The sequence below is a fragment of the Galleria mellonella genome, unplaced genomic scaffold (assembly GCF_026898425.1).
Source record: "Galleria mellonella isolate WM207_F2 unplaced genomic scaffold, CSIRO_AGI_GalMel_v1 utg57, whole genome shotgun sequence".
Taxonomy (NCBI): Eukaryota; Metazoa; Arthropoda; class Insecta; order Lepidoptera; family Pyralidae; genus Galleria; species Galleria mellonella.
The window spans coordinates 10,729,551-10,747,324 of record NW_026442119.1 but is presented as its reverse complement, the minus strand read 5'-3'; the positions used below and the strand labels follow the sequence as shown (position 1 = coordinate 10,747,324).

General features: G+C 30.4%; 1 protein-coding gene across 8 annotated transcripts in view; it reads right to left on the bottom strand.

The window, feature by feature from the left end:
• LOC113509722 (gustatory and odorant receptor 22) overlaps positions 1-17,774 on the bottom strand; it is a 133,841-nt gene that overhangs the window by 13,053 nt on the left and 103,014 nt on the right. For 3 of the 8 annotated variants that reach the window (XR_008253362.1, XM_052899283.1, XM_052899284.1), the window contains one exon: positions 327-495. The exons of 3 other annotated variants lie outside the window; for them this stretch is intronic. Coding sequence is in view for 4 of the 5 variants with exons in the window: in XM_052899283.1 (XP_052755243.1) it covers positions 327-495 (169 nt within the window). In the remaining variant the exon portion in view is untranslated. The remainder of the gene's footprint in view (positions 1-326; positions 496-17,774) is intronic. 2 more of the 8 variants (XM_052899285.1, XM_052899286.1) reach the window with 1 other exon arrangement.

Below are 17,774 nucleotides of genomic sequence, written 5' to 3'. Positions count from 1 at the left end.
AATACTATTTCAAAATGGTTTTGTACTGTTGGAAGTAATTTTTTTCTTAAAGATACGTCGTTGGAAAAACGAAAAAAAATTTAGTCTCCCATACTGATTTAAAAAAGGACGCGACATGGAAGCTCGCTATTTTTGTCGTTTTTCGACCCTATGTTTCTTCGGGCAAAATGTTAGATTTTGTTTATAGAAAATACTCATAAATTTATGCATTATTACCTTTATACTCTGTATAAAATGCCAAATAAAAAATGTATAAGTATATTACTAAATCCGGCACAGAAATTTCATAAAAACTCCATTACTCAGTGATGCAATCTACTATTTACCTTTATCATCTTTCTCGTTCTGTCCAAACATTTCTCTTTTTCTCATATCCTCATTTTGATTTGGATTGTACATCCAATTTTTTTGATTGTTTCTGTTCATTATCTGTCCAATTTTATGTTGCGTGGTTGAGTTCTGTCCCCTTCTGCGGAACCGAATAAGCTCTGAAAGCTTGTGTAACAAAATACGACATAATCAATCATAACCCACCCTTCTCAGCTTACTTGGATATGCGCGTTTGTCATTGAAATACTATAGAGTTGCCGTATTTTTTTTATATATATTAAATACTATCTATTTGTTATTGTTTTGAAACAAATCAATGAAAAAGACTGTATATGATGATAATACTACAGTTTTATTATTATAAGGCTCTATATGTGTTTTCAAAATATATTGGTTAGATATGTATTTTTAGAACACAATTATTTAGACTTTACAAACACTTATCAAAAAAAAAAACAACTTGTATATTTTTATGAGAAGAAATTTCTATATTTAACATTTTATACAATAAGTATATATATATATATATATATATATATATATATATATATATATATATATATAGACTACACTGATTCGTCGATGTGCACCGTGACTAATGATACCAAAACATTACATTTATTGCTTGTAACATTTTAATTACATATCAGCCAAGAGTTCATTGACTCGGTATTCTACACAGTATGTATATAATTTGAGTACGAGTGTGCACTACATCGATTTAAATATTAAATATAATAATTATCTATTAGTAACTCAGATCATTCCCTACTATATCAGATGTGTGATATGTGCGCTAAAATTAGCATCCTCTATGAATTATCTATTACAACTTCTGCTTAGTTTGTTCTTTTTACTGTCTAGACTTATAACAAACTTTGAACAAACTTATAAAAAAGTTAACAGGTATCGATTACATGACCACACATACTAGCCTGTTTTCCATAATATTATAGTGCCAATTTGCAGGGGAAATTAGTTTAATCTGTGAAACTGACAGATTTATAAATAACAATGAGTGTGTTCTGACAGAGGTGTCAATTAAATTTAAATAAATCAATTATTGATTCAGGCACGTGGAATGACAAATTAATGGTTGACAAGACAGATATAATGTGGTTGGTTGCAGGTACCTATTACGATCAGGTAAATCGTGACAGATAGATAGACAGACGAAATACAGTAATATCTTTTTGTCATCTCTACGGATGTGTCTGTTCTCAGACACCTCCTGTAAAGCCGTATACCGATGACGCCGCAGCGTCGCTCCGCGGCCATTAATTCATATTTCACACTAATGGCGACTTTCAAAAACACTTAACGACTCTCTAAGTGAGATGTTAGCTTCGTTGTGTTTGAACCTTAGTATTAAATATTCATAATTCATGTACCTATGGAAAAATGGTGGTTACGATGAAAATATCGATAAAATACAGTTGTTACAAAAGTAGTAGCGGTTGAATAGAAAATAGACCAAGTTTGTTTCTTCAAGTTCTTACTAATATTATAAATGTGAAAGTGAGTTTGATAGTTAGAGATGATCCACTTTACGTCCTAAAGATTCAACCGACCATAATTAAATTTATATACATTTACCCCTTTATTTATAAAAATGTCTAACCTCTCATAATCCCATTTTAGCTATTTTGTCTCTTTCTTTTGTGCAAAATTTCCAATTTAAAAGAAAGCGACAAAACAGTGTAATATTAAAATACGTTTGTAGAAGGTTTTAGTTTTTATAAATAATAGAACAATATTTAGAAAGGTCATAGATCGCTTATACTTATACAGTAAACATAACACAGCAGACAAAGTCGCGAGTAATAAACACTAGTAATAACAGTCGCCATGTGATACCGGCATAGATAGAGGCGACTAAGGAAACTTAATGGTCGAAGGATTAGCAGCAACGCCCCGTTTAAAACATCACCAAAGCCTTACAGCGGTTGCCAACATGCTTGCCAAGCATGGCGGATATTGGCAAAACCTCCTTATGTGGGTGGACAGCAGTGGATAGTTAATGGTTGATACAAAAAAAATGCAATAAGTGAATGTTTAAAAATGTATTCTATTCTCCAACAAAGACGAAATGTGTGTTGTTGTTAATATTAAAAGATATTTGTAAATACAGATGTATACTTGACCACCACAGCGATATAAATGATATCGAGCCACTTTAGTAAAGTAATTGCACAAAAAGCCCAGCTGTTCCCTCTTAATGTTTTAGATAAGTTGAAAAAACCGTGCCGTCTCGATCGATTTACTATGAAAGTAAAAAAAAAAAAGTTTACACGTTTTGGAAAATATTTTTCAGTTTTATAACTACTATTTCTTAAAAAACTGTACACTGAGTTTTTTATTTTTTGAGAAATTTATTTATTCTGTACCCTAACGTGATATACGTTTGGGTACATAATAAATAAATTTAAGGTTATAAATAAGATAATAAATTTCCGTTTATTCCCGCTTTACGCCGATAAATAAACTTCAATTCGACTTATTTACATAATCGTTAGGCCAGTATGAAAGGATCGACGCCATTATTAAAACACACGATGTCATCAGGTAAATTTTAATTAAGCGGTTTAAATAAAGTGTAGGCTGTTTAAGTCTGGAAAATTTGTGCGGACGCCGTAAAGGTTAATTTGCATGGACTCATAATTTTGTTACGGATTGGGCGTAAACACGTAATACAATAAAGATTTTTTTCGTAAAATAATATAAATTATATCTATCCTTTTACGCAATATATTATCAGGAATGGAATAAGGCCTATATCCAGCAGTGGACAGATAATGGTTGATGATGATGAATGGATTAGTAGACATGTCTGTAATATTATAAAAATGTAACCAAGTTTTATATGAAATTACATTTTTTTATTTTGAGAATTTACAGGGTACAGAGACATAACATCTTAATCCTCAAGAATAGGTTGGCATCCATGGGAATATTATGGACGAGACAGTATATTATATCCATGATACTGTTCATGTATATATGCGACGGTTACCACTTTCCATCAGGTGGGCCGTCAACTTGTTTGCCCTTTTAAGTTACATAAAGTAAACGTCATAAAAAATGAAATTTTTAATAAATCAAAACATTTAGCCAATCGATTAGTTTGTACTACTATTGGAAATAAAACAAATGATGATCGTATCAATTATTCGATTGTTTAAATTTTTGTTAAGTTGTATTGAAACAGGACATACTAACAAATATCCTTAAACTTTTTACACAAAGCAATTTCAATCGTAAACTAAATAAATTTTGTATTATATGGATACTAGACAACTGTTATATGTCTAATAATATAATTAACTAGTAATCCGGCCCGATTTCGCACGAATAGAGAGAATTTTAGAAAATAATATATAGCCTATATTACTCGCTGATAACATAGTTTTCTATAAGTGAAAGAATTTTTAAAATCGGTTTAATAGTTTTTGAGTTTATTCATTACAAATAAACAATCGAATCTTTCCTCTTTATAATATTAGTACAGATTTATAGATAATAGAAAAACCATTTTAGTGCCTACTTAAGTGCTTTTTTGGTAAATAAGTGTATATTAATATATTTATTTATAATAAAATATGTAATGCAAACATAGCCATTATATGTCATAAATGTGATCGAAGCCATAACCCTAATGGTCATAAAATAAAGAAATGTATTAAATATTACTCAAATTAGCTTGCATAACTTTTAAGCAACAATATAATATTTATAATTTCCAAAACACTTTCAAGTAACATGATCTTACAATAAGGAAACAGAAGCAATAAGTTGCAAATCCAAAGTAAGATTACAATTGGATCCAATTTCACTGTGACATTAACGCGAACTGCCTAATTGCTTCAAAATGTTTCACTCACGACTTTGGCTCTACACTAATGAGACCAAGTTGAACGGTACAGATTACTTCGTCCAGACAAGATGTAATCAAATATGCCTACGTCAATTTATAATACAAATAGATCTGCCATGTCACGCGAATCTCAGTTATCTTAAGTTGCACGGTTTAATGTGTGCAATCAGCGGCGTAATTTGCATTTTTTCAACTAACTTCATTCTTGAAGTCGGTTGAAAAAAAAACCTCGAAAAAAAATTCCAAATTAAAAACCTTTTTCTGGAGGTTTTTAATTCCGTTGTATTTTTTTATGTTTGCTACCTCATAACTACGTCAGTTCTATTTTTTTTTATTAAAGAGAATATACTTATAGATAAGTTCCATAGAAATTTTCACTAAATGGTCCAGTAGTTAAATTTTTACATCAAATTGTCATAAATGAAGTCGATTTTGTTTTTTTTTTTTTTATGGGGCACAATTTTTTATTATTAAACTCCACTAGGCTACTACTATATAGTTTTTAGTTTTAAATGAAGAAACTTCAACTGCCTTTTTTTAATAACAATTGGACTTATATACATGAGATTTGCATGACACGGCAGAGCTGAAACCCTCGATTTATCCCTTGTAAATGTAAATTACGGGCAACGTTAGGTACATTTCATTAGATCAATCCGCTAGTCACTTCGTCTGGCTCCCTAACAAAAAAAAAATAGGAAAAAAGTATCCTATGTATCAATGTATATCACAATCTTTATGTTTACCATATTTCATTCAAATCTGTTCAGTTGTTCAACCGTGAACGAGTTACAAATATCGAAACATCTTTAGATACTTTCACATAATATTAGTAGCATTAACATAAATATATTCATATTAAAATTATAAACATCCACGTATTCGAAGTCGTGTGCAAAAGCTAGTTTTATAATAGAACTATTCTCTAATACCACAGTGCACTCGAACTAGGTTCTAATCTAAGTTTTGAGGATGAATTTCCTGTAAATAATGAGCGATATGACGAGAGGAAGCTATGGGTATTATGTGAAACTATTTCTCAGAACAAAGGAAGACCATAAATGTCATTGTGAGCTGTGGCTCGACATTTATTAGTATACGATCGTTGATAGTACTTTTTTTTTACAACACAGGTGGAAAACGAGCATGCGGCTCACTTGATGGTAAGTGACTACCGCCACCCATGATCACCCACAACACCTACGGCATTGCAGGTGTGTTATTTTAGCTGTGTTATATTATCTACCAGAGTAAAACTGTACAAAACTCTTTTGCTTGAGTACCTCTATTCTATTCGTGTTTATGCCGTGACGCAGTTGTACTTGCACTTAATGGTTGAGGCAGCAGCATTCCTTTAAATACATCACCAAAGCCTACCTAAATAAAACGGCCTACATAAAGCGGTTGCCAATCTGCCGGCCAAGTGTGACTAGCAAACTCCCCTTACGGGTAAGACCTATATTCAGCAGTTGGCAGTTAATGGTTGAAATAATAATTCTAGTGATAATAAGTTCTAGAAATTATAAAAACAATATTTAAAATAAATTACAATTTTTGTTAGATATTCACTTTTTTGTCTAGTTTTTTTTTTTTCTTGTTATACCTATGTGTATATACGTGGGAGAAGCTAATTATAAAGCTATATAAAAATGGAAAATTTCATTTAAAACCTACAAATAACGTATACGCCCGCAATGTTGATAGCGGTAAAAGGAAAAAGTAAGTTTCATAAAAAGCAAATTACGTTCTAATATTACATATTTATTGCCAATCAAAATTCTTATTTTATTTACGTAATATAATAGTTGAAATTATGAATTGATTGAAATAAAATCATAAATTAACAACAGCATCCTGTGATCTTGATCATTTTCAGGATTCATAATTCTAGTAAACATTGGGGCCGATGCATGGACCATCACACACTAAAATAATAATATTTATTACTTAAATCTATTAAAAATTTAGTTCGTATTAGTTCTTATAATAAACATTTCGCTGTAATATTAAATTAAAATTTTAATTATAGAAATAGAAAAATGACAACTAAAAATCGATCCCATTGTTTTGTCATAAAGTTTATCTACGCATGAAATAAAGTTATTATTATTTCAATGACGGAAATACATTTCATAGTTTCAAATACAAATAATTCAAACAATCTAAATAATTTATGATTTCGCATCGTACAAAACGTATCAACTTTACTTACTTTATTTATGTAAGGTAACGTATTAAAATATTTACAAAAACAACTTTACTACTGATACAATTAAAATAAAACAACAGCAGTGGTAACATACATACAAAAACGTTCATTCGAATCAAAAACCATTCTTTTTTAAATTGTTTGATTGTACTTGAAATGATTATTAGACTTATAAATAATATAATAAGCTACATCAAACCTTGATTCTATTTTATTATTGTTTAATACAATTTAATTAGATAGTGATAATAAAAATTATTTGTACGTTTTATCTGCGAAGATTGATGCTCGTTGTAAATTCACGAGATGTATCAACAAAGTGGCATAAAAATAATAGGGCTATTCTCTGAAAGCGCATCAACGGCAAAGCCCGCTAACAGTTTGCATTTGTCCTAGTCAGATCCTCTGTTACAGTTTTATCTTATTTTCCTTTCTAAACTACACCATTTGTTTCTAGGCTATTAAATTGTGACTTTGTTTAGGATTTCTTTATATTATCATTATGCAAGTTTCAAAGAAAATAGCTATAACTGCTTTGTCAATCCAGAGTGTAAAAAACAACCAGTAGTCTATCGCATTTAATATCTCAAAACAGCTTATTCAACATTTATGTTTAACTGCTTTAAAAAGAACAGGCTTCAATTTAATTGTAATTATTTTTGTATGTATGTCACCCGATGTCTTCACTAGTTCTGATATTGATAATTCTTTTTGTATTCGGTAGATTGTATTAATTTGTTAATTGTACCCATATTGATAATTTTTCATTATCATCATATCAGCTGTTAGCTGTCCACCGCTGAACACAGGCTTCTGCCATAAGGAGAGTTTTGCCAATACTTGCTATGCTTGACAGACGGGTTGGCAACCACAGTTAGGCGTCGGTCCATCTATCGACCATTAGGTTCCCTTAACTCTCTTACGACAGCTTATTATACTGAGATCATTCGGCAAATATTAAGTGAGTGTTAATTTTTGTTACTATTTAATTATTATTTTTTTACTTCCAAGGGTGCTTTGATTAGTAGTAATTGTGCCTATAGTTTATTGGTTCCAGAAGTAATTGAAAATAATAATAGCATTTCCACTATTAAAAGGTTATCTGCAAGAGATTTCTCACTAATTCTTTAAACTAGTAAAGAATGGAAATAAAATTAAGAAGTGGTTTGTGAGCCAAGTCTTCTGCAATATTCAGATTGCTTAAGTCTTCATTTATTAATCTTTGAATAATCTACTTTTAGATTTATATAAGAAAGTAAGTTAAATAAGAAAAGTTTGGATCGATAGTAGCTTTGTTATTATATTACAGCATAAAATTCAATTGAAGATTGTATTTTATTTAAAGGCAAATAAAATGTTACTTAGCCAGACTCCTAATGAAAATTTTAGAAATACAATATATGTTTATTATATCAAATATTCAAGAAAAAACATTAAGTTTATTAGGCAAATCGATTTATTCAGAGTAATTGCTTATTTCTTATGACATTTACACTTTTAAAGGAAAAAGTAACCTAACCTTTATGTTATTAGTTATTAAATATATAAAGTTATTGAGTCGTTTGAATAAAAGTATAGGTCCTTTAACATTGTAAATAGGTAATGAAGCAAATATTTTAAAAGAAAAATTGAGAATAAACGTTGAATAAAAATATATTTCTTCTTTTTATTATTTTATAAACATGTATTTGACAACCAAAAATGAACTTTGAAATTATGGAGTTGTAACTTAATTTGCTTACGAAATTATTATGACAATAATTTTTATGAAATGTGTATTGTATTTGTTGTTTCGTAACTTCGTAATACACGACGTAACCTATGCGTAACAAGAATAAAGTGAAGTTAGAAATACTTCGATAAAACGGCATAAGTTTCTACGTTACGCATTCAACTTGGAATTATGTCTTTGAATTTTGTTTAGGTCCAAAAGTTTTACAGTCAACATTAACACTCGAATGACTTTCCAAGATACGAATAATAAATGTGTTTATATCCTATACATATTTAAGTATTTGAATATTAATCCAATGGATATATTCTTATATATATATATATACATGCAAATAAAGTACACTCATTCATTCAGTTAATATACTGCGATGCCTGCGTTACAATTCATGAGAACTATGTTGTAATGCTACCCTATATGTTTTTATTTAAGTGCCATATTCCATCAAAAGTATATAGATTTATTCAAACTGGTAAATTTTCCTTTTACGTAGATATACACTATATAAATGTATAAGTAGATTTAATCAAACATCACTAATCATCAAGTTATAAAAGACAATGATGGGCTCCATGCCTACATGAATAGTTGCAGCAGATAATGTCTTACTTCATAATTTTAGCAATTTTGTTCCACGCAATTAGTATTAAATATTAATAAAATAATATAATAACTTAAAAAAAGATAAAATAACTTCTAGCCTTAAAGATGTTTACTGCTGATGACAATACTTTAAATGAGCCTGGAGCGTTTTGATATAAATTCTCTAGCATTCACCGAAGAGAATAACATTAAGTTAATAAACAATTCCAAACCAAAGATTTGAGATTTCAAGCCCAGCGCTAAACCGATACATAAACAGAATTGCGATTTCGCACATTGGGAAATTTGTAAGCAACTTACAATAACATACTTGCAACGTAGTAAAACTATGTTGCTGTTTAAAGAGTTGAATTCAAGAGCGAAATTACAGAGTATAGTAGCATAACACCTTAGCGCTAAGAAATGGTACAGAATTGAATTCGACTATTTTGAACTTTCTAGATTTTGGCTTGTAGAATGTCAATAGCATTAAGATTACCTTTTGTACCATTTTTTAAAGGTAAGTAAATCAATAAATCCGTACATAAACCCTTATTGTATAAAATTATAAATTTGAAAATAATTATACTATTTACTTGTTTGTTATCTCTTTGCAATTTAATGACTCAACGGATTGCCATGAAATTAGGTATACACGTATATTTCGCGATGAAAGTACATAAGGTTCTTTTTTATTTTAGACAATATTCCAGTCATGCGAACGAAGTCACTGGTAAAAACTATTTCTGAATAAAGAAATGAAACAGTACTTTGGGTATAATTGGCTTTTTCGTATTGTCTATGGTGTTATTCATGCCTGTACCGAGTATACTATTGCCTATAGCCGTCAATTTATATGTTTTTACACATATAATAAACAAACAATTTTATAATATAAACACAATTAATTATAAATAACTTCCCAACACACCATATCCAGGTAGCGTATCCAATATTCGCATAACCTCTTTAGATCGCTAAACTTACCCTTTGCGCAAAGTAGCTGCTCTTGTACCAGCTCTTGGGTCATCAGTGACCTCGATGAGGATGCAATCGTCCGATAAAATGGTTTGCATCCCCACGGGCCCATAGTTTCTACAGCAAATAGGAAAAAACAATAAGACCCATCCAGATGTGAATTTGCTATTAAAAAAATGTAGAAAATATATTTATAACTAGCTGTAATTCGCAGCTTCTCTCGCGTGAATCAGTACATAAAGTATCCTGTTAGCACTTTTATACACATAATAATGGAATGGCAACCCCACCTGCGTAACGGTGTATGCTGGCAGGGCGCTAGTGATGTATGATAGGTGAAAATGAAAAAGCAGGTCAGTTAGCCAATCGTGATGAATACACTTGAAATTCAGTACGATGGTTTCCAAGGGGACCACGTGGAGGTCGACCTGACAGGGTATATTGCTAACAATAAGATAGGTAGTCCGCATTACTAACAATCCCTTTCCCCATTAGCACTTAATTACGATGTAACCTACCTGAGTACTAAATTTCATTCATTAAGTAGTTTTTACGTTAAAGATGAATCCATCCATCGATACAAACTTTCACATTTATTCTATTAATAGAATACTGTATCATAAAAAATAACTATAATTTGCTATAAATTCCTGAATTTATTGCATATAATATACTTATAAAGTTGCTGATTTTGCACTATCCATTTTCACCACAAATGTCTCTGCGGAATGCTTTCATCTTTAGGAATGTAAGCATTCCACTTACATATTTGCGTTACCATAAGGAAAATGACCAAAATGAAGACTGTTGTGGTTATTACAATTTCTTATCAGAAAACCTTTTATCTTTCTTTTTCAACATTGGAATAAAGAAATTACTGAAATATTACTATTAAACAAAACAATTAAACTATGTTGGCAACATTACATTTTTTGAAAACTATCTGACTTTTTGTTATTTTCCCCCATTAAATGCAAGTATCCATCTGTTTCTATTAATTTTTAGCCATCTTTCAATTCATAGTATGAGAATAATTTGTGTAAATATTAATTATTTATTAAAAAAACCTTTTTTTGTGGAATATACAAAGGTTTTCTAACAATATCAATACCTTCTGTTTATTTTGAGATATTTACAATAGGTATTTTATGAGTATTTAAAATAACGAGTTTATTTCGTAAAAATATTCAGTGATAAATACTCATTAGATCACAGAAGAACATAATGCAGATTTACACATTCACTAATAAATGTAAAACAACTATTACTATTTATATTATTTTATTTCAATTTGTTCAAATTTTAAAATAAATCTGTCAAGAATTACCACTAAATAAAATTTAAACTGAGTAACTGTTATTGGCGGATAACAGCAAAAATCCAGAATAAATATACAAAATACTTTTTATACGGGAAAATGAAAAGTTTTTGTATTTGATAAGATTTCCGCACGAGGCAGAAACAAGCTGTATTATATTATTATCAATAATGGAAAATTCCATATTAAGAGTGTTAATAATGGAGTGTATTAATGTCCATTATATTTATCTATACTCTGATAATGAATTAAAATATTTAACACAATTTTATACATATGAATTTGTTACTATACTCATATATTTTAGCTTATGGTTAGCTGGTCGAGAATGCCATATGGCATTAAGCTCGCCATTTGTACAAAATTTTATTGTGCAATAAAGAATAAATAATAATAATAATATTTAACTATAATTTTATATTTTACTTTTAAAATTTCTAAATCTCCTTTTTATTATAAAAATTCAGAAAGCTAGTGTTTCATATATTCATATTTATTGAACAATTGAAAAATCTTAAAGCAGACGGGATTAAACAATCTTCTGCGCCACGTCTGGGCTAATGTTCTTACCAGTTAAAATGCCACTTCAATTTATTGTTCATTTTAAATAGGTGTCAACTAAAATGTAACCGGCGTCGAAATTTTCAATTTTATATTTCAAATTTAATATTTTATATTGACAATTATTTATTTGTATATTTAAAAACTTAACTTAAGAACGTACATAAAAATTCCCGTTTAGTTTTTGATTTAATTCGTATTGCATAATGTGCGGTCGAGCTTAATATCCAAAACGGAGAAACTTCCGCAGCATCTGGAATAAACAGAACTTATCCATTACTTGATCGCCTTAATCGAACCGCCTCCCTTGTTATAACAGATAAATTTATTATTGGCTCTTCTACTTTTATTGCATTAGTATTTGGTTTGCGAATTATATTTTTTCTTATTACTTAAAATATTTCTTTACTAGCTTTTATTCACAGATTAGGATATGTTCACTGACTGGCATAAAAGTCTATGTCCTTCTTTATTACACATAGAACATGTTTTTTTTTAATTTTCTTTTTTTTTTATTTATATTAAAAATAGTCTTTGTGACATTAAGGTTGATATCACTTTTTCTTTGCCTTTTGCTTTATATTACATATGATTATAATTTTAGATTCCTACGACATCGCGTTTCCTTACCAGCTTATAGTCTTTTCGCACACAATGTGTCGTATCAAATTTCATAGTGATTGTTTAAGCTGTTAAGGGTTAAGTAGGTAAAAAACAAACAAATCCACTTTCATATTATAATATTAGTAAAGATTACGAACAAAATTATTGAAATGATGTATTTTTAATCTGCATTGTTATAAAGAAAATTTGATTGAGAAAATCCGACGGGTGGAGTCATAGCATGAAAAACCTCAAATTGTTATTACTAACAATAAGAACACAGCAAAAGCCAAGTATAAAAGTTTGAATCCAACACTCCAAGGATATATATATGTATATAAGTTATTTCACATAAAAGATTCTGGGACGATCCCAGCAGTTATCGCGACATATGGCAACCGAGTCGTATCATAATGCTCTATGTCAACAACTGTGTTTTTCGTCTTCCCTAGAAAACTTGTTATTGTTACATATTTTTTTATTGGAGTTCAGATAAGCACAAATTGCAAATGTGAATCACTAAATTTTTTTTAAACACTAGTTTTTACTTGCAACTTTGTCCGTGTGACTGGGATATATTGATTAACCGATGAAAAATATTAATAAAAAAAAAAACTATTGTTTAAAAAAAGTCTAAATATATTTTAGCTATTGACGTGTTTTGACTTTTTTTCTTTTACGCTAAATTTACAATTAGTAAGTTACAATATATCATCTAACAATTAAAGCTGTACAAGGTTTTAATTTGTATGAATAAGAGAGTAAGTGTATATACTAAATTTTATCAGGATTAATTGTCTTTAAAGCGCAAAAAGCGCATAAACACACAAACAAACTCACTTTTATTTAATTTTTCTTACTAAGAATTTAGTATATTTTATGAAATAACATACATGTTTCACAATGTATAATGAATAGTATTGTTATCGTTTGTATCAATAAAATTTAATAAAATAGTTTTTTTTTTTGTTGTTAAAATTACCACAAAAATGCTATCTATAAAAATTGGAAATAAATTAAAACAATTTCTTATTTATACCATAATCGGTAAACGGCAGCTTGTTTTTAAATAGGGATAATTAATTGTTTACATTTTTATTAATTTTATATTAAAGTAATATACTATTAGTCGTACTTGAATATCAAACGGCATGCATTAAAAATTATTGTGAAGTATATATTGTTTGTTTATTTATACTAATGAGCATATGTTGCTATAAAGCCAACTGCAGTATAAATAATTGAGTTTACATAAAATTAAATACAAACTGTAACTTAATCAAATCATACCAAAGCTGCTGTGCTAAGATAATGAGACTCCCCGGATACAAAACATTCTGCATCGCAATCCCATACAATTAGAAATTCTACGAAACTGTCGGGTTTAACTTTGTTATTAATTCAAAGTCGCCTAGACAACGCTACTGTATAACGAATGATACGAAATACGATATTATTTCGAATCGTTATTATAACAAAAATTGTATTTAGTTTTTAATTAATAATACATGTCTTTTTCTTTAATTTAAAACATAAGGTAAATGAAATACTTGTGTATATTTTCCATGCCTCAACATTTAAGAAAAAAAGGTCGAGTACCTTTTTTTGATCTTATATCTTATAAATGAAAGAAAACTGAGACCATCGAAGGTAATTAAAACTATCTCAAAGTGTCGTTTTTAAAAAGCGATTTTAAAATATGCTCAAAAAATATGGCTTACACTAATTTACATTTAGTTTTTAAATTGTTATAGCTGTTGCTGTTGCCTGTAGTCCGCATCTTTGCACGTATGTTATAAAATAAACATATCTTACAGTCCTATATTTCAGCTTTCTAGACTTATTAATTTTGGCTGTATGTTGATAGTCAGCCCAGACAAACGGTTTTATAAGTATAGATAAAAGCAATTTAAAATTTAATATATTCAGAATACACTTTAGTTTCAGTAGTTAATAAAAAAGAATATTAAAACTGGCCTGGAAACTGAAGTAAATATTTATTCAAGTAAAAAATAGTAAGTTCACCTCCGTATCCCTAAATCCGTAACCCCCTTCAAGCCATTTCGTTCTAGGAGATTCTTATCTATATGTGCCATTGAGTACTTTCGTTCAGTTTACGAGGATATTTTTGCGGTGCTCCGCATTAAGAATGAGAAACGGTTATTTTTGTGTTGAGAGTTTCAAAGTTTATATGTTATGTTCAAGGTAAAATTTAATATTTTATTTTTCAATTGTATTTTGCGGACGTCCGTTGTACTAGTTACTTGATTGGAGGAAGAAATTGTTAGTAATGGGGTCTAATAGCCAATCAAGTCGACTTCCATGCGATTTCCCTTCGAAAATGCAATGGTTAATAATCGTTGATTTCCTTACGATGGGCTAATACTTGATCCTCAACTATCATCTGTTTGTGGTACCTCAACAGTGTATACAGATAGCGTAGAGGAGCGGCTATTTTTATTTTCATTATTTAAAACAAATACTTGTTTAGTATCATTTTAAATTACGTATTGAAAAAATACTTGGCAACAACTCAATCCGATAGGATTCGAATCCACGACCCTATACTATCTGGGCTGAGTGTGTTGCTAGTTACACCACAAAAGGAATTCTTACTAGAAATCGGTAAATTATCAACTACTTTTTTTTTCAAACGTCGGCGTTTAGTCTAACATAAGAAGTCGAAGGTATTTTTTTATATCTATTAATTGTTTAAGACTTTTTTCAACAATTGGAAGCTTTGAAGCCTAGTGTTTAACAGTTTGGCCCCCAGACTGCTACCATCCACGCATACTAATTATAGCAGAATTATAAAAATACTAGTGAAGTAACCAAAATTAGTATGGCACCAATACAAGAGTACAATCTGTTGATTATCGATTGTAAGGAAATCATCAAAATCGGATCAGAACTGATGGAGATATAGCGTAACATATTGCCACAAAAAATACTGTCGATAAAAACTTTTCCGGTGTCGTCTAAAAATACTCTTTTACTAGTTTTTACTTCGTCCGCTTGGCCAGTATCAATTGATTGAGCACGATAAAAAGTTGCCTACGTCAAGTTGTATGTATGCGTATGAGAAGATTCTACATCCTCATTACAACGTGTTTACCAAATGGTAATAAACATCAGCTGAGCCGTTAAACAAAGACGACCAAATGTAACAAACAAATCAGCTCAATTTTATTTACTACCGACTTCAAGGAGGAGGTATTTTTCGGTTGTATTTTTTTTATGTTTGTTACCTCATAACTTCGTCAGTTGTACACCGATTAGGAAAATTCTACTTTTATCTGAAAGGTTATACTTAAAGATTGGTCTCGTAGAAATGTTATCAAAATCAATTTAGTAATTTACTTTTTAAACCAAAGTAACTGGTTTTGCCACAATTGAAGTCGGTTTTTTGTGAAACATAATCTGAAACTGTAAAATCTTAATAATAATTTAAAAAAAATCATAGTGGAAGGTCTTTTTTGATGGACGATTATGGAATGGTAATCCCGCCTGTGCTATCGGTATATCCTAACGGGACACTGGGGAAGGGTGATAGGTAAGGTGATGAAAACATGTCAGTTGGTCCATTGTGACGAATCCATCAAGAATTTCGACGATACAACGATGGTTTCCAGAGAGGGTTGTGCAAAGATCGACCTGATAGGGTATAATGCTAGCAATGGCGCCGTTAAATCTCGTTACTAATAATCCCTTTCCATCGATAGTGGAGGATCACTTTGCACTATATTTAGCTGTAACACAACTGATAGTAAGTGATAACTGTCACTCCAGAATGTATTCTGTTTTGTAATGTCTATTATACCTCTCATGCGTAGATTCTTTTCTTCCTCGTTGCTTCTTAATCTATATTTATTTGTCTGTCTACTGCCGTACATAGGCCTCCCGCACAGACTGCCATAAGGAACGGCCCTGAGCCACTTACATCCGTTGACTTCCTGCAATGCATTTAAGATCGCCATTATCTAGTAGGTGGTCATCCTATACTGCGTTTGCCCGTACGGGGTCACCACTCAAGAACTATTCTTCCACATCGGTTGTCGATTCTTTGAATTACGTTTCCAATCCATTGCCATTTCAGCTTACAGATATCATCATTTCGGATTTTGTTACGTAAAGAAATTTACGTATACTTAATATAACTTTTTAAAATTAACACGATTTACGCAAGTTGATAAATCAATGAGCGTCAGTTTTTAACATTTTTAATATCAAGTCAGGGATAAAAATTTAAAATTCAAATGCGTCCTTAAGTTGAGTAGTAGTCGAGTTTTGTCGATCAGATGCTCTTTGATGCATGTAATGAATAACTCAGCTCTCTTATTGGTTTTATAAGCATAGTTACGTACCTATCAGTATTAACGATGAGATAATAGGTAAAAGTCAATAGATATGAAGAAATTATTTAATCACTGTGAAATTAGTAAGGATTATTATTTACACTATTCTTAATTTAAAATAAATCGCTTTATTTAATCAAAATTCTATCTTAAAATTAAGTGTTGAAGTTTAGCTAATTAATTCAAGAGTTATTTACATGTACGTACATTAATTCTATAAGTTAAGTTTGCGTTCTAGATTAAAAAAAAACAATTCCAATTTTGCCAAAACCAGTTACTTTTAAAAATCAAACTACTGAACTGATTTTGATAAAGTTTATATGAAACCAATCAACCAAAAATTAACCACGGTCACTGCTAGAGAGAACCGCGCGGGGGTCGATCTGAGAGAGTATATTGCTAGTAATGGATCTGTTAGATCCCTACTACTAACAATCTCTGTCCCCCTGCAAGTAATATTGTACGCTCTTGTTACAAAGTAACACGAGTAATATGACGCAATCGGATAATCCTCTTAGCTGTAATACCTATATCAATTAAGGCGGTATTATCCATAATGTAAGTTTTAACAGAGCTTGAACGCGTTTATCCCTTAGAAGGCATATAAGCCCCTCACTTTAATTACATATTATGGAGGTATATTAAGGCAATATAAGTATAATCGCTGTTGATTGCAAAGGATCGTGCCTGGAGGTCTTTATGAGAAATTAATTTAATTATAGAATAAGTACCTTCTATATATGATGACGGAGTAAAAAAATATAACCGCCACTACTTTTGATCCACAAATCGATATCGATTATACTCGTAGAAACGAAAAATATCAGGGAAATAGTAGAAAAATCGAATCAGAAACAAAACTGTAACAAGAAATAGTGACGACCTGAAATGCAATGCAGGGAGTCAGTGGATGCAAGTGGCTCAGGACCGTTCTTTATGGCAGTCTGTGGGGGATGGGGGGGTTATGTCTAGCAGTGAACGAATAATGGCTGAAATGATGAATACCTATCCTCCTTTTATGTAAAGAAATCCGTGTCCATTGACTTGTTGTAATGTCTTCAAAAAGGGGGTAAAGAGGTTTCTTCAGGGTCGGCAGGCACGCGTAATAGCTCTGGTATTGCAGGTGTTCATAGGCTTCGGTAACCACTTACCATCAGGTGGGCCGTATGCTTGTTTGCCACCTCAGTGGTATAAAAAAAAATATATTTTTCTATAATTACAAATTTTGAATT